General features: G+C 39.1%; 1 protein-coding gene across 9 annotated transcripts in view; it reads left to right on the top strand.

Moving 5' to 3' along the window:
- Positions 1–9,219, top strand: part of PLEKHA1 (pleckstrin homology domain containing A1) — a 56,360-nt gene extending 47,141 nt beyond the window's left edge. For 4 of the 9 annotated variants that reach the window (XM_040624379.1, XM_040624378.1, XM_040624373.1 and 1 more), the window contains 4 exons: positions 1,330–1,394; positions 2,212–2,275; positions 3,872–3,961; positions 6,790–9,219. In XM_040624379.1, coding sequence (XP_040480313.1) covers positions 1,330–1,394; positions 2,212–2,275; positions 3,872–3,961; positions 6,790–7,101 — 531 coding nt within the window. In that variant the 3' untranslated portion in view covers positions 7,102–9,219. Of the gene's footprint in view, positions 1–1,329; positions 1,395–2,211; positions 2,276–3,871; positions 3,962–5,418; positions 5,490–6,774 lie in introns of all 9 variants that reach the window. The other 5 variants (XM_040624381.1, XM_040624376.1, XM_040624380.1 and 2 more) reach the window with 3 other exon arrangements.
- The last annotated feature ends 8,979 nt before the right edge of the window (positions 9,220–18,198 follow it).

The following is an 18,198-nucleotide window of genomic DNA, read 5'->3' as shown; positions in this document are numbered from 1 at the left end:
AAAATAACTGGCCTGGACTCTTGAAAACTCTAAAGGTCGTGAAAGAGATAAAAAGATAGCAGAACTCTTCCATGGCCAAGGACACGAAGAGACAGGACTGCTAAATACAAGGTCTGATTCCAGATTGAACCCTGGAGCAGAAAAGCCATAGTTTTCCTGTTTCTGTCGAGGATACTGCTGGGCAGTTAATGAGCTCTGACGATGGTCTGTAGATTAGATAACAGTATTGCAGCAGTGCGGAGTTTCTGGTTCTCATAATTGTACCGCGGTTATATAAGAGAACGTTTTTGTTTAGGAAATAGGCACTAAAGTATTTAGTAGTAAAGTGCATCCTATCTATGACTTGCCTTCGGACATTTCAGGAAAGGTACACACACACACACACACACACACACACACACACACACACCATAGTCCCGTATATGAACACAAAACAATGATTTAGCAAACGTAAAATTTTAACATCGTGGAAAATGGGGTACAACGTATACAGAAATTCTTTGTACTATTTTTGTAAGCCTTTTATAGTCTGAAATTTTAAAATGAACTATTTTGTAAAACTTAAAAAAGATTTGTGACTTTTTAAAGTGTCCTGGCGTGGTTTAGTTTTTTCTTAGCGTTGCATCAAATGATGGTATGTCTTAATCTTATGGTGTGATAGTGAAATACGGCATGTAATATTTCATGGAATGTATAGTATAAAGATGCTATTAGGCACTAGTTGTGTCTTGTATTAGTTTTGTAACCTTAGATGAGGGTACTCAGTGTGTGAGGCTCCGTTTCCTCAGGTGAATAGTACTGCATGCATTGTGGGGTTGTGGAAAGTTTAAGCGAGGTAATGTGTTTGAAAACCAGCAGATGTCCTGGCACTTAGTAAATGTTCAGTAAATTGTGCTGGTTAAAATAATGTATTCATATAAAAGTGATATTCTTTAAATGAGTAATGTAATTCAAAGAAGCTGGGTATTCGCTACTCTGGTGCCTTCTGTATCACAAAAACATTCCAGGAGAGGAAGCGTTTCACTTCCAGGGTACATAGGACTCCATCGGGGAACGTCTGATGGTTTACTGGCTTTTAGTAAGCTACACTGTCATTAAGACCAGAAATAATGTGAATAAGGGTTATATGCCAGGGTCCTTGTTTCAAACTACAGTGTGTATAAGGTTCTAGTATTTGAGCTGTTCTGATGCTGGATGGTTCAGGAAGTTAGATTTATGCTTTAAGAAAGAAGCACAGTTTTCATATAGATCTCCAAGTAAGACAACTAATCCTTTTAAGAAAAAGGATTTTAAGAATATACCTCATGTATCTGTTTGCTTTTTTGCCAGGAAAAGGAACCCCTCCGTGTAATACCACTTAAAGAGGTTCATAAAGTCCAGGAATGTAAGCAGAGGTAAGCACCAGCTCTCACATAGTGCCTGGCACGACTTACTGATACTCCACATGCCTCAGTTGGATTGACGTGTCCGGATGATGTTATTCCATCTAGCGTCACTTCTAGTGTTGTAGTTGGGATATGCTCGAGCTTACAGAATCCTCAGATTAAAGTACTGAGATATTTTTTGTTTCATTTGAAAACTAAAAGTTAAGAAACAACCCGTAGGCTTATTAATGGGAAGGAAAAAATTTAATATGAACAACTTCTATCATATTTGACAGATTGATGTATTATTTATTTTAGTATTTGGAAGTTGCTACAGAATAGGGCTTTATAAGAAAATGTGTTAACTGTGTTTCTTAGCAGTTGAAAACTTTGAATTTTAAACTTCTTTTATGAATCTTTTAAAAAATATATGTAACTATATAAAATATGTAAAATTTAATGCAAGAATAAATTGAAAAAGATGCTAATTTGGTTTTGCTAAATTACACCAGAATTTTATCTCTATTTCTTTTCTTTTTTTTTTTTTTTTAAGATTTTATTTATTTATATGACAGAAATAGAGACAGCCAGCGAGAGAGGGAACACAAGCAGGGGGAGTGGGAGAGGAAGAAGCAGGCCCATAGCATAGGAGCCTGATGTGGGGCTCGATCCCATAACGCCAGGATCACGCCCTGAGCCGAAGGCAGACGCTTAACCGCTGTGCCACCTAGGCGCCCCTCTATTTATTTTCTTATTGACATATATTTGGTACTAGATAAACAAGTGAAAGAAACACTATCCAACAACTGCTATTTACGTGCAATTGGATGTTTGTTTTTGTTGACAGTGACATAATGATGAGGGACAATCTCTTTGAAATTGTAACATCGTCTCGAACTTTCTATGTGCAGGTGAGATACTTCTTTGGAGATTATAGATCCTCCTACCAAGAGATTGATAATTTTAGAGGTGAAATAGATATAAATAAACTTGTTGCTTATGTGAATAAGAAAAGGAAAACATGACAACTGTAATTCACAACTTAAAAAATGTTATATATAAAATTATTGGTAGGTCATATGTTCAGCAAATAGGGAGTGTACTCTTTGTTCTGAATTGGCAGGATAGAATTAAGTAGTATTTGTGGAAAGGCAAATGCTGTTTTAACTGAGATGCTAACTTTCAATTTGGATTATTTTTGCACATATTTTGGAGTTTTGATTGTATCGTTTTTGCTAATTTTAGAAATGGGGTCTAAAATACCCACAATAAAAACAGACAGTAGATCACACTGGTGGTAGATAGGTATCCTGTATTTACCTTTTACTTACACAGCGAAATAGTTAGATTGAGAGTTTTTTTAAAGAACTTTTGTTTTTGTTTTATGAAAGTTACTTATGATTATTGCATAAAATTTAGAAAATATAGAAAAATATGAAGAAAAGGGTATAAAACACACAAAATCCCACATTCAGGAAACCATTCTTATTGTAGTGCCTTTTTAAAGGCATATATTTTTATAAGTGGGATCATATGAAGTACACAGTGATATATTCTGTTGAATGTATTATAGTCTTTTTTCCACATCATTTAAAGTTCTGTAACAACTTTTTACAACTGCACCGTACTCCATATATGAATGCTCCACAGTAAACTGTTTCTCTGCTCTTCTGTCACTATTTACATAGTTTTGTACATTTACTATGATAAACAATGTGGTGGTGAACATTTTTGTGCTCAAGTTTGCCTGAATTTCTTCTTTAGGGTAAGTTTCTAGATCAAGAATAACTATCAGAGCATAAACCTTTTTCAACCTCCTTTTTTGCCAAATGGATTTCTAGATTTATGCTTTGCCTTTGCCTGCTTTGAGTTTTTCCTTTTAAAAGTCCTTGTTACAATCATTGGTTCAAAAGAGCATGCTGTAACTTAACAATCGTTGAACACAAGTAAAGGGCAGTATCTCTGCACCTCTCTTAGGTCCTGTTTAACTGGATTTAAAGTCATAGTAAAGTCTTAAATTCACATTGGAACACAAGGTCCTACCAAGGAATATGATACTTTGGAATATGACTACCAGTATTTCTTTCAGTATTTAGTGTAGTACTAGAAAATATTTCTAGAAAAATAAGATATATAATGATGTCAAAATGTTTAACTACACAATTACATAAATACTCCTGTAATAGATTCAGATAATATAGCAGTAGATAGAGCAAAATGAGGTTTGTCTTTGACTTCTTCCTCTCATTTTCGCTCCAGAAGTATTCATATTGACACTTTTTGATGTGTCTGATCTTAAAATATTAGGTGTCCAACTTTTGTCTCTGTGATAACTTACCATGCAAAACCTGGCTTTAAAAAGTGATTTCTAAAATTTTTTGAAAACCATTGCCTTGGAATGATTTTGTTGTTGACCCTGTAATTTACCAAAATGAATACATTGGATTTATAGACGTGGAGCTGATTTTGAGGACAAACTGACTGAGTGGGTCCTTTCTCTCCCTTAGGCTGATAGCCCTGAGGAGATGCACAGTTGGATTAAAGCAGTCTCGGGTGCCATTGTAGCACAGCGGGGGCCTGGCCGATCAGCATCTTCTGTATGTTTCCTGCTCTCTGGGGTGGTACTCCCTAGGGTGCCCCCCCCCCATCCTGTCCAGTTATTTTCCTTCCTCTCCCCCTAATCCTTCTGGTTTCTTTCTGTATTGAGATTTATTTGCATGTTGACTTTCATACCAATTGGACTTGCAAAAAATAATGCATTTCTAATTTAATGCTTCCTTGTAGTGTTCTGTATACATAACTTTCTGTGCATTGTATTGTCTTAAATGCACAAGCAGGGCAACTAAAGAATGAACGTTTCCTTGCTTTGTTTTAGGAGTTCTTACTTGTCACTAGGTCTAGATTTGTTACAACTTGACAAATTCTTAGTATGGGCTGTGGCCTAATCTGTAAAGCACCTGAAGTTGTAGCATTACACAGTTTGCCGAAAGCTTCAATTTCCTCTTTACTCCGTCTAATTTCGGTTAAGGATTTTTTTGACTTACTAGTGCCCTAAGACCTTTGAGCAGCTGGACCCTGATTTAATACGATTTCCTGTTCTCAGCCACTATTTTCCATTGCATGTTCTCATTTTCATTTTCTGGTAGGGTAATTTAAAAACCCACTGCTTTTCACTATCATAATTGTCTTTGTGGTAATATATAAAATTGAAATGTTAAACATTTTCAGAAGTAATAAAAATGTTTTTAATTTATCATGTTCAAGAACATCATAGGAATAAGATTTGGCTTTAGAATACCTTGGTCACTGGTCTCTCATCCGAAAATACAAATTCTACTGAGGAATAGAAAAAAAAAATTTTTTTTTTTAAGATTGTATTTATTTGCCAGAGAGAGAGGGAGGGAGCGCAAGCAGGGGGAGTGGCAGGGATAGAGAGAAGCAGGCTCCCCTATGAGCAAGGAACCTGATGCGGGACTCCATCCCAGGACCCTGGGATCATGACATGAGCTGAAGGCAGACGCTTAACCAACTGAGCCACCCAGGCGTCCCGAGAAAAAAAAATATTAAGTGTCTTGAAATATAACACTTCTGTCTGCCGAATGTGGTCTGACATGTCGTTATGAAAGCCTTTATTACCTTCTACAGATTTGTTGTTAATGCCAGATATTCTGCACTTTTGGTGTTTTTCTGGTAGTAATTCTGTCTTTTAATAGTTTCCTGGTAGTGAGAACTACAGATCAGTAAATACAAATCCACGTTTCTCATTTCTTAAATTACTCTCCTTATATCCTTTTTGGACTGTCTTAGAAGTCACTTTCATAGGTATTAATTTTGTAACTGCCTGTGTTTTATGTGACCTTTTCAGCAGCCAAGTATGAGACTCTCTGCAAAAACAATGTTGGGAAGAGGAAAATTGGAGAAGGGCATTTGTGTTTTGTGCTTTGTGGTGGGGGCAAGGTGGACTCTCTAGCTGTAACTGTCAGCAGAACTTTCTCTTTTCCTCCCTCTCCCCAGTATAGGTTAACTCTAATCTTAGCTTTGCACTGTGTTCCAGATGCGGCAGGCCAGAAGGCTGTCGAACCCTTGTATACAGAGGTATACATCAAGAACTGGTGAATGCAGCACGTATGTGGGCTCTCACGCAAACGTGCCTTCTTACTAGAGGGCCCGGACTCACTCACTACTTACAACTGATCATAGAAAGTTGAGTTAACCAAACTGCCTTTTGCAGTTACCGTAACTGACTTTGTCAACACTAACGCAAACTATTTCACTACAGTCATCCGGTTGGATATGTATATTTAAACAACAACAAAAAAGATAAATCATGAAAAAAATGGAACCTTGCTAATTGAAAAAGTCACATTAAGCTGTCTTCTAAAAATTAATTTACTGAATTGCCACAAGTTTCAACCTCTATAGTTTATGTATTTTGAAATTTTTTATACTACACCACTTAACTGCACCCTTGTTCTAATAATATATGCAGACTCATGCATGCATATACACTGGATAAACTCCACATTACTATAGTTTGCATGGCATTTTAAATCTCAGGTGAAATATAGCCAGCTCCTGGGAATCTCTAGTATTTTGTCAATTTGTAGCACTTTGTTTTCAAAGCCGCTAGTATCATACATGAACGCAGTATACTAGGAACTCTATGGCAATGCATTTGGAATGGTCATATTAAGGATATCTTTAGTTAGAAGCAAATTGAAATTAAGATTCACAACTGGTAGTTATTTCATCACAGTTTTAATAAATGATTAAATATGTACCCTTTGCTACCTTTAAAATCTTTAGCCATATGAATGTATGACGTATTCAAAACTAAATAAATGCAGTGAAAGAAACAGAAGACTGCGCTTTTATTGGTTGCAGCTAAATTCAGGGACAAAAAACTAAGTTTGTCAGACCTCCAGACAAAATTGCAGGTTTGAAAAATAGTGAGTTCTACTTATTAAAGAAATATGGCCTTTCCTTTTTATATTTCTGCATTTTTATCTTTTTATCTTCCTAAACTATGTGGGAGGATTCCTAGTGTTGATTGAGAAGGTGCTCTTAAATAGGACGGCAAAGCGGGTAGGCCCTTCAAACACAGTTCGGTCGCAGCTGGAGCACTGCGCTCCAGGATAGGCTGACTGAGTCTTCAAGTGGCAAAGCTTTGGTGACAGACCTGGTTTCTTAGTGGAAATGGTTGTTGACTGTCATGGCTTTAACCTCACTCCTAAAAATGCATTGCTTTGGGAAGGAACTTGCACATGTATGCTGCATGGCTCATGCTTCTGCTCTGTGTGTGTGTGTGTGTGTGTGTGTGTGTGTGTGTGTGTTTTGTTTGTTTTTCAGAGAAGAAAGTCTCACACTGAGTTACTAACTTGGTCGTTACTGTTTGACCGTGTCTGACCAGCCCTGCTCTTTGCAGGAGCATTCCAGCTGTCCTGCAGAACCCAAGCCCGCTTTCCGCTCTGCCAGCGCAGCCGCCGCCTCACATTCCACAGCCTCTCGCAGCAACTCTCTGGTCTCAAGCTCTACCGTGGAGAAGCGAGGATTTTACGAATCTCTTGCCAAGGTCAAGCCAGGGAACTTCAAGGTCCAGACTGTCTCTCCAAGAGAACCAGCTTCCAAAGTGACTGAACAAGCTCTGCTAAAACCTCAAAGTAAAAATGGCCCTCAGGAGAAAGACTGTGACCCAGTGGACTTGGATGACGCGAGCCTTCCGGTCAGTGACGTGTGAGATGGAAGCGCGTGGAGCCTCTCCTGCCTCCTCAGCCCTTCTAGCCAAAGATGATAGAGGATGAAACGGTTTTTAATACGTCTGTTATACTGCCTCTTTGATGTACTCTTTATAAGCTGGTAAACCAAGAATCTAGGGAGTGGCCAAACGAAATGTAATTTCTTTAAAAAAAAACAAAACACAAAAAAATGAACGAACGCAAGAGAAAACCTAAGTGTTTCAGTATCAATTGTCTGAAGCTTCGTGTGCTCTCTTTTGGGTGATGAAAATGTGTGTGTGGTATTTTTTCCTAGTGAATTTGACAATTTAAATGTTTAACAACTTAAAACATTAAAAATGCTTATTAATTATTTTGGTTGTTTTTAAAATGCTACTTAGATTTCCTATTAGATGCTTGATATTTACATATTCTTACTGGTTAATATTATTGAATGAAATATTGTCAGACTAAGATACCTAAAATCATGATGTCTGTGGTGCTGTGAAATTTGTACTACAATGTGGACAGTTTGGAAATGATAACCATCTCCGATGCTCTGGATCTTGAGGTGACTGGCACGTGTTGCATAGAGGGTGTCATTGGACCAGTTAGTGAGGGTTGTAGGTTGCATGGGGTGGAAATGGAAACTCACACAACTGTCATGGACATGGATTTGAGAAAACTTCGGACTTGCGACGGTCTCTGCTTTATGAAAAGGTGAAAATGATTTGGTATGAAATTTCTGGGAGATCTGATTTTCACATCGAGGTTTTATAAATAGTTCTTCTTTCTATATTTGGATCAGTGAAAGACCTCAAGTTTATATGTAAAGACATACTGCCCTTAGCCGTGCGATTGCAGCCTCTCCTTTTTGTCACTGATTAACCTCTATTCAAGCGCCTGTGTCTTCTCATCTTGTTGGAGAACGTTGTCGGAATAATGTGCTCAAAAGTCCTATGTGATCGGTTGTAAACATTGGGATAAAATTAATTTTCAGTAGCATAGTTAATGTGCTAAATAAGATATCCTCTTACGGTCGAGATGCCAGAATGCTTTTATTCTACTACCTGTGCAATATGTATGTTGTAAAACACAAATTTGAGTATACGTTTAATCATAGGGTTATCGTAAATGTCAGCACCGCTCCAAAAACCCCTTAGTTTCAAGTGTTGAATAATAGACCAGCTTGAAGTACCATTTTTATGGTTGAGTCTTAAACATTTGCTTTAAGAAAATAGTCTTGAATTTCACATGCTGCTATTTTTATGATATTTTACCATCTTACTGTGCTGTTTTGTTTTGAATTCGTATGTGTCACTGTTTCTCCTTTGTGTTTTCTAAGATGACGTCTTGTTTGAGAAAGAGGGGGAGAGATTTCCTGCTGCAGTGGTGGGGTCCTGAGGTTACTATCTGTTATAGTGGAATTATCATGGAATCCGTTTAAAAATCCAAATGCATAAAGTGCACCACTCAACTTTTTTATTCATAAGCTAATATTTTGAAAAGTTATATTTTGATTTTTTTCTTTTTTGCAGCTGTATTGGAAAATGGTAGAATGGAAAGGTTTTAAGTAGATATCACTTTTTCTGCTGGTATATCCATTCTAATGGCTCTTTAGAAAGTGACTTTTTCGTGAACACACCTAAGAAATCTTGTGTAGACAGTTGGCAATATTCAGGAGCCTTATGCTTTTTTTCTTTGGTACAGCTTCTACATTGCATGTTCATTTTAGCATATTTTGGTATTGGTAATTTGATATATTTCATAGTGGCAAAATACTAGCTCTATTTTGGGACTTTTTATAGAACTACCCTTGTATTTAGTAGCATAGGAAAATGTTCTTGTGATTGTCAGGGTCTCCTAATATTTATCTCAATACTTTTATAATTCTATGAAAATTATTTAATTATTTTAAAACTTATACTTTTCTTGTAAATAGGTCACATCTGAATTGTCAAAAAATTACTTTGAATACCTTAATATTTGCTGCATTTTTTTTCTGTATATATAACATGTCTTTCAGAATGGGGATGTATGTGTGCTTCCCAGTGTTTACTTTTACCTCTGTTATCTTTATAATGTCAAACTGGTTGAACACTGTAATGACTTGAGAATAAACTCAAAATTCTAACTTCTCATTTGGTTTGGTTCCACTGTGGTGTGAACGAGTAACAGAACTGGTACAAAACATGGGTCATTGACTGGAAGTTACATGTTTAAGGGCAGACTAATTATTTGGTAACCTTTGAAAGTTACAGTTTGATATAAAATTACACAAGGAAAGATGATTGGTTTTGGAAAAAAGGGCTTGCTTATTTTGCTTCACTAAAACAAAACCATGTCCTCAAAAGCACTACGACATATGTCGGCTTCAGAGCGTACTTTGAATTGTCCAGGCTGCTTTCGCCGTTCTTGGTTATTGGTTAGACTGGACATGGATGGCATGAGCGAGGCTGGGTGCTGAGGGCATTTTGATTCCCAGATGGGCCACTGACGTGTGCTTGTCAGTGTTAGAGGTTGTTTTTTTTTCACACCCGCTGTTGGTAACACAGAGTCCATGCCTGCTGTATAGCCAGCATCTAATAATGATGGAATTGGGTAAAGGCTATCTGACTTAGCAATCTTTATTAACTGATGCAACCTAATTTTATTTCCCTGAAAAGTATTTTAAATGTTTTTATTTTTTAAAAACCCAAAATAAGAAAGCTCTAAACTCTGTTGCTTTCACAAAAAAAGAGATCCCTTTCACAGCCTTTTTTTTCCTTCTAGCTGCATTTCAGGAATTTTTTTTAAGTGTTTCTCATACCTTTATCAAAACAGAACAGTAGGTGAGGCAGGAAATACTTGTATTAAAAAGTGCAGTGACATAACAGCTTAATACCAGATTTGGTAAGAATTTTCCTTTTCTTTCTACGGGTTTGACAGTCTACATCAGACATGATGATAATACACTTAGAGGGGTTTGTATTTTACATTTGCAACTTTGCTCATGTTATGCCGACCCAAAATTAATTGTTTATTTTTATTTTTTAATGATTTATGAAAATTACATTTTTTAAAACCTAAGACTTACTGAAAATCTTACTGAATTGGGGTTAGCATTTATAATTTTGATTGATAAAATTAGTATTCTGTTTTCCGGAGGGAAAGTGAATAGTGCCTTACTATGGTGCAGTCATGTGGTAACAGTGCCACCTTCTGGTTATGTCATTGCTAAATTTAAAGTAATTTGTAGTCTAGTTCACTTCGTTTATTTCACTCATCATAGAAATTAAGGAAGATACGTAATTACATAGGATAGTTTTGAAATTAATATAAAATTTAAATCAACATTTGCAAATGACTTCTTTAAGCTATTTGGCGAGAATTATAGATTAACATGTAGTTTTAAGAGTTCTTGTACATCTTTTATTCAGCTTTTCCCAGTGATAATATACTGAAAATTAGTGAATTTTAGTAGTAAAATATTATAATCAGGATACTGATACAAATACAGTCAAGATACAGAACAATTGCGTCATCACCAGGACCTCTTAAGGATACCTTTATAGCCACACCCGCATCCCATTTTACAGGTTTGGTAATAAACTTAGTAACATCAGGTTCAAAATCCAATTCTTTTGGGGCCCCTGGGTGGCTTAGTCGGTTAAGCATCTGCTTTGGCTCAGGTCATGGTCCCAGGGTCCTGGGATGAGCCTCGAGTTGGGCTCCCCGTTCCTCGTGGGAAGCCTGCCTCTCCCTCTCCCTCCGCTGCTCCCCCTGCTTGTGCACTCTCTCACTCTCTCTCTCTTTCTGTCAAATAAATAAGTAAAATCTTTAAAAAGTCCGCAATTCTTTTGATACCAGAGTTTAGGCTCTCAGCTACTATGGTATTAATCGCCTCGGTAGAAGTCTCAGAAACTATTCTTCGTTTACATTATCCTATCTCCAGGTTATTAAATAAGTTTAATTTTCATTCAATCTATTTTTAACATTCCCCGAACCATAGTATTTCAAAGGATAGAAATTTGAAAATAATAATTTCCTTATAGATACATTTAAATTTAACACTTGAGAATAGTCCATAAGGATCCTGATCATAACCTCCCTGAGAGGTTTTAAGCCCTGACATTTGATGTTGTATAAATTTAATAAGATGACCAGAATAAGGACCATAAAATAAAATCATTTTAGGATGCCAAATTCTTGCATTGGAAATAGTTGCAGGGATTGGTTCTAATCACCTGTAGGCTGGGAAGCTTTTGACCTTCTAATGTAAGGGCTTGAGTCTAATCTGTGTTTCCAGTGTATGATATGCAGTGCCCAGGAGACCTAAGAAGATGAGGACGTCCACAAAGTGCGGATATAATCAAGTCCAGTGGGGGAAGCTGCAGCAGCATGGAAATCCAAACGAGCAGAGACCGAGGTGGCCGGTGAGTGACGCAGTGGGTGACAGAAGCATTGTACCGGAAGGGCCTCCAAAAGGTCCCAGAAGACAAGAAGGTACTTATGAGTAAAAACGGTGGGACATGACAGTACCTTTGCAAATGTTGATCTGGGATTTGAAGGGTCCGAACTGGTGCTGAAACGTAAATATTCTCCTAATCGTGGTTGCCGCTTTCTCCCTCCCAAACTGTGATACTTGTACCAGCCACACTAGTTTTCTTCAGCATGTGTGAGAGCCTGGGGTGCCGAGGGAATGAGTGGGTGGGAAATGTGAGGAACGTTCCATGATTTAGAAAGTTGCCACATCAAAGCCCATTTTTGCCTGGCTCTGGTACCTTCGTAATGTGAAAATCTATTCCTGTGGAATCTTACTGTTTCCAAATAGGGGCCATTGGTCCCAGTGACATGTGTTCCTTTGTGACTTTGACAAGACCTCTTGATTCATGTTATCATTCATGTTGGCCTTTCTTCTCTTCCGCTTCGGCCTGTCTCAAAACGTCGGGGTTATTACTCTACAGAGCTGGTGCTTTCCTTGGATCCCCTCTGCACCTCTTTTGGGAGGGTGTATCTGACGACTTCCCCATTTCCTCTATGAAAATGGGTGGCTCAGGTTTTCTGTCTTATCTAGAATCCGTTCTGAGAAATTACATTCCTAGACAATTATACATTCTAAGTTTCAGATGTATTTGCTTGGAGTTGAGCAAAGGCTATAGTGCAAGAACTCACTTTGTCTTCAACTCAAAATGTATGAAGAAATGGGAAGACTTGGTTTGTATGGCAAATGGCTCTGTGTGTTACCTGGCACCATGGTGATTACAAACGAATGTGGACACCAACATGAAGTGGTATTCGGGCCATCTGTATCAATCTTATGAGTTGTTTTTTTGTTTTTAAGATGTATTTATTTGAGAGAGAGAGAGTGCATGAGTGTGGAAGGAGGGGCAGAAAAGAGAATCGTAAGCGAAGTTCCCATGCCCAGCACGGAGCGGGACATGGGCCTCCCTCTCACACCCCTGAGATCCTGACCTGAGCTGAAATCGAGTCCCACGCTTAACCGACTGAGCCACCCAAGCGCACCCTTGTGAGTTTTTTAAAAATTAAATTAAAATTCAAGTGGGAGATGTAAAATTTCTTCTAAAGCACCTGTGATCCCTGGAAAACAAGTCTGAGTTCTCCATTTGCAAAACACTTGTATGAACATTATTTAAACTGTTAATTTCTCAACAGCTTAATCTCACAGCCCTTCCACCTTCTCACACAGTGCTGCTTGTATACCCCACGTTCCAGTTCAACTGAAGCATTCTTTGTTTGCTGGTTTCCCCACCTCTCTGCCATAATTCTCGCTGCCCTTTACAGAAGGCCACTGTCCTGGTCGCCTTTGCTTTGTAATTCCACCCGTCCTTCAGTTCTCGCGAGGATGCAACTTTCTCCTTGAGGCGTTGGAATTGCTTTCTCAGCTTTCCCACAACATAAGCCGTGATGACCCCAAAATACCTGATTCCCTCTCCCTCCCCATGCCAACATCCAACTCAGTTACTCGGAGCTGGAATTCAATTGAAGCTTCTGCACTCAAACTCTGGGCTGACTAAAGAGCTTTTCTCTCTCTCCTAGGGTTCCATTGAAAAACCAATGACTTCAAGATTCGGAAGAGATTAGAAAGTGGAAACAGCCCAAATCTAGTTCTTGGTTGATTAGATTGGCCCAAGAGAGCTGCCCCTGAGACAGGGCGCGGGATTCAGACCCGCTGCGAGGAAGGGCCACTCCTGGAAAGGCCGTCACGCACACAGAGGATTGGGCAGCTGCTCACAGCTGTTGGAGGGCCGCAGGCCCCTTCCACACCCATGCATGGTCCATTTTACATTCCATGAGACACAGCCCAGACAAAATAACGTAGAAAGCGCCTGACGTTCCCACACTTGACTTTGCTGGACGTGCCTTCGTGTTTATTTACGTGCGTGCACGGACACGTTTACGAGTTTGGGGCCATGTGATCACAAGCTTTTTTGTAGCTTTCTTGCCACACCACAAAATATCACGGACACCTTCGCGTGTCAGTGAATATGGACCAACATCACTATGTGTAGAGGCTTAAACCTTGTTAGTCTTGTGTATCTCTATGGAAATTCTCTACCCACTCCTTTACTGGAACGTTCGATTGTTTCCAGCTTATTGCCATTCTTACAAGGCTGCAAGCCGAGTCTTTGCCTCCAGGGGTGGGACCTCCTGACACGCAGCTCCACCGCGATCCCGCCAGTCTTCTAGGAAGGACGTGTGTCATTTCTGCTCCCGCTGGTGGTGCATGAGACCGCCCGTTTCCTCGTGTCCCGGACAGGGCTGAATTCCATCATTCCTGGCAGTCTGATTGGAAAAAAGGATATCTTGTTGGGATTTCAATATTATGCTTCTTTGAAAACTATGGGAAGTCCAGGTTTTTCAAATGTTAATTGGCCATTTCTCTTTGTGCTTTTTGTGGACTGCCCGTGTTTGTCCTTATCTATGTTTCTTATTGCTGCTTGACTTTTTCTTGTTTCCAAGAATCGTATGTGTATGAACTATTAATCTTTGTCCTCTGTTCGTCTTCTATATTTAAATTTTATCCTTGTTTATCACTTGTCTCTCATTTAGGTCCTTCTGTTTATGGGTATCTTCTTTTTTTATGGATTTTGCCTTTGCTGTCATGCTTAGAAAGTAATTTCCCACACAAATGCTGATATGTATACTTATAATATCTCTCAATACATTTATTGTAACTTTTTACTCTTAAAAGTCAATTACAGGGGCGCCTGGGTGGCACAGCGGTTAAGCGTCTGCCTTTGGCTCAGGGCGTGATCCCGGCGTTATGGGATCGAGCTCCACATCAGGCTCCTCCGCTAGGAGCCTGCTTCTTCCTCTCCCACTCCCCCTGCTTGTGTTCCCTCTCTCGCTGGCTGTCTCTATCTCTGTCAAATAAATAAATAAAATCTTTAAAAAAAAAAAAGTCAATTACAACTGGAAATAATTTTGGCAAGTGGTAATAAGTAAAAATCTAATATACTCCACCACCGGACCCCAATGCCCAAGTTCAGCAGTTTCTTTGTGCCATTAGTTTTAAAAATCGATTTCTTCCTGCTGATGTGAAATATCACGTATGTCAGTGTCTTAGCCAATGTGGGCTGCTGTAACAGAATCCCATAGATTGGGGGGCTTACAAACAACAGAAATTTCTTCCTCCCAGTGCTGGAGGCTGGAAGTCTCCGATGCAGGCAGCAGCAGCTCTGGTGTCTGACGAGGGCTCGTGTTCCTGGTTCATAGACGATCATCTTCCCCCTGGGTCCTCACATGGCGGAGGGGGCAGGGCAGCTCTCGGGAGTCTCTTACAAGGGTGAGAGTAGTGCCCTCATGGTCTCTCACCTCCCAAAGGCCCCCCTCCTGGTACCAGCACCTTGGAGGTTAGGTTCAACACATTAATTTGAGGGGGGACACGAACCTTCAGTCTTCAGTAACTGTTTACATTGGAGTCCATTTCTGAGCTTTCTATATTACGACTATTTCTCTGCCAGTATCATACCATATTAGTAATTGTAGTTTGTAATGCCTTTTAATATCAAAGACATGTTTTTCTGTTCTATTTTTGAACCTTCAAATCCTTGTTTTTGAGCTCCAAAAAAAAAAATCCCACTTTTTAAAAACGGTAATTACACTAAATTGATAATGTTGTCAGCGTTCTTGTTCCTGTAAAACCTGGGATGAAACTCTGAGTCTTGCTGTATTTCGTGGCTCTGTGGACAGGTGATTCTTCCCATTTCTGTGGAATGGGGTGTGGGCATAGGCCAGAGGGCTGCCATCTCTGCCATACCGTTGGTCACTCCAAACAGATGGTAGTATTGGGACTGACTTGTAAGTCCATTGCTGAATTTGGGGGGATTCTGCAAGCTTGTTGTTACAGCCATTTTTTATTTTTAGTTTCCGAGGTAGAATTTAGTGGTTCATCAGTTGCATACAACACCCCATGCTCATTACTTCAAGCGCCCTCCTTCTTGCCCATCATCCAGTTACCCCATCTCCCCTCCAGCAACCCTCAGTTTGTTTCCTATAGTTAAGAGTCCTTAATAGTCCTTAAGGTTTGCTTCCCTCTCTGTTTTCATCTTATTTTATTTTTCCCTCTCTTCCCCTAGGTTCATCTGTTTTCTTTCTTAAATTCCACATTTGAGTGAAACCATATGATAATCGTCTTTCTCTGACTTATTTCACGTAGGATAATAGCCTCTAGTTCCATCCGCGTCGCTGCAAACGGCAAGATTTCATTCTTTTGGGTGAATTCGTTTGGAGTAATATTCCCTTATCTATATAGACCACATCTTCTTTATCCATTCATCTGTTGATGGACGTCTCAGCTCTTTCCGTGGTTTGGCTGTTGTGGACATTGCTGCTATAAGCATTGAGGTGCAGGTGCCCCTTTGGATCACTATGTTTATATCCTTTGGATAAATCCTTAGTTGTGCAATTGCTGGGTCCTAGGGTAGCTCTATGTTTAACTTTTTGAGGGACCTCCATACTGTTTTCCAGAGTGGCTGCACCAGCTTGCATTCCCACCAACAGTGCAGGAGGCTTTCCCTTTCCCCACATCCTCGCCAACACCTGTTGTTTCCACACACAGCCAGTGGTGAGATTAGACTGTCTGAATTCACAATGAAGTAAGTTACATTAGGAAGAAAGGTAACAAATACAGCTCCTCGTGTCTTAGTTATTTTGCTGCACGTTATCATTACCTGTGCTCTTGCTGCTATTCACATGCACTGTACCTGGAAGGCCAAAGACGACATAGCGCGGTGTCCTGTGGCTTTCCTCCCAGCTCGGAAATTCAGCAATGCTGCGTTGGTAGCTGGCCACAGGGGAGTGTTTACCCTGGAAATTGGCAAATGCTACAAATTAGGGCTTGATTTATTCTCCTGTTGATCGTCTAGACGAGGGGTTGGCACCTCTTCCTGTAAAGGGCAAGATAGTAGATGTTTTCGGCTTCGCAGGCCGTAGGCCTCTGTCGCAACGACTAATTCTGCCATTGCAGAGGGAAAGCAGCCGTGGACAACACACAAACGAGTAGGGCTGATTCCAATAGAACTTTATTTGTGGATACCGCAAGTTGAATTTCATATAATTTTGTTGTGTCACTAAATGCAATTCTTTTGATTTTTTTTCAGCCATTCAAAAAGGTTAAAAATATGCTTAGTTCACAGGTTGTACAAAAACAGGAGATGGACTGATTTGGCCTGCAAGCCAAGTTTGCTAACCCCTGGTCTATAATTAAGAAAGCATTCTTTGAAAATCAATTGTCAGTATGGAATTCACAATAAAAAGTATTGTATATTTTATTAGTATTGGTAAATCATATGCTACATATCTCTCATATCAGTAAAATTTATAATAAACTTTTCTCCCCCCAGAGAACTGGTGGTTAATATTGAATTAGCCTGAACTTTTAGTGCTTGGCACGCTTGTTTTAGTCCAGATAGTAATAGAATTGTCTCTGGTGTTATATTATTATATATGATGCTGGCTGTTGACTTGAGATTTCTATTCTATTCTATTCTATTCTATTCTATTCTATTCTATTCTATTCTTTAAAGAGAGAGAGAGAGCATGAGTAGGGAGGGGCAGAGGGAGAAGGAGAGAGAATCTCAAGCAGGCTCCCTGATGCTCCTATGACCCTGAGATCATGACCTGAGCCAAAATCAAGAGCTGGATGCTTAACCAACTGAGCCACTTAGGTGCCCCGAGATATTTTTTATCATGTTAAAGAAGTTCCTTATATTTTTGGTTCACAAAAAAAAAAAAAAATTTCAGGAATGGATATGGAATTTCATTAGATACTTTTTGGGATTTGGGATGATATGAAAAATTATATTAATTCAATTCTGAATAACATATCATTATCATTCTTATTCTATTCTTTAATATAATGCAGATTGATTTGCTTATGATTAGTCGTTCCATACCTGTACCTTTTTATAATATTGACTTGTATATTTTTTGTGAGGGTGGGGAGAAGGAATGCTCTTTTATGTTTTAATATCGGCATGTGTCTGCTTTGTAAAGGTGAATTGGGAAGTTTTTCATCTTTTTTCCCATGTTCTCAGTTTAAACAACGTGAAACTGTTCACTTCAAGTTTCAAGGAATTCAACCATGAAACCTACTGGCCTCAAGAATTTTTTCAGAGGTGACTTTTATTTGTTTGTTTTGACAAATATTTCTTTTTCTCCATAGATACCGGTTTATTTAAGTTTTTTAAAATTTTGTCGATATTATTATTTATGACTTCTTTATTTTTATTTTTTAATGTTTATTGCATTTTTAAAAAAGATTTTTGGTAATCTCTACACCCAGCGTGGCGCTCGAACTCACATCCCCGGGATCACATGCTCCACTGACTGAGCCAGCCAGGTGCCCCTAATTTATGATTTCTGAGAAAATTTCTGTTCCACCCTGTTCCCACTGTTTCTCTACAATCTAGTCTCACAACATGTAAAACATCGGATTGTTTACTCATTGGGTAAAAAACCTTTGATACTTTTCCATTGTTCTTAAAACAACAGCCATATGCCAGGGTCTAGTCCTGGCTCCCACCTTCCTCCTGCCTTGGGTCTGGTGTCAGTGTTATAATAGACCTCTCATCCTCCTGCCTAGAGTCACGGCGGTGGGGGGGGGGGGGGGGGGG

Source organism: Ursus maritimus, unplaced genomic scaffold (assembly GCF_017311325.1).
Source record: "Ursus maritimus isolate PB19 unplaced genomic scaffold, ASM1731132v1 scaffold_7, whole genome shotgun sequence".
In the NCBI taxonomy this organism is placed as follows: Eukaryota; Metazoa; Chordata; class Mammalia; order Carnivora; family Ursidae; genus Ursus; species Ursus maritimus.
This window is presented reverse-complemented; position numbering and strand designations above follow the sequence as displayed.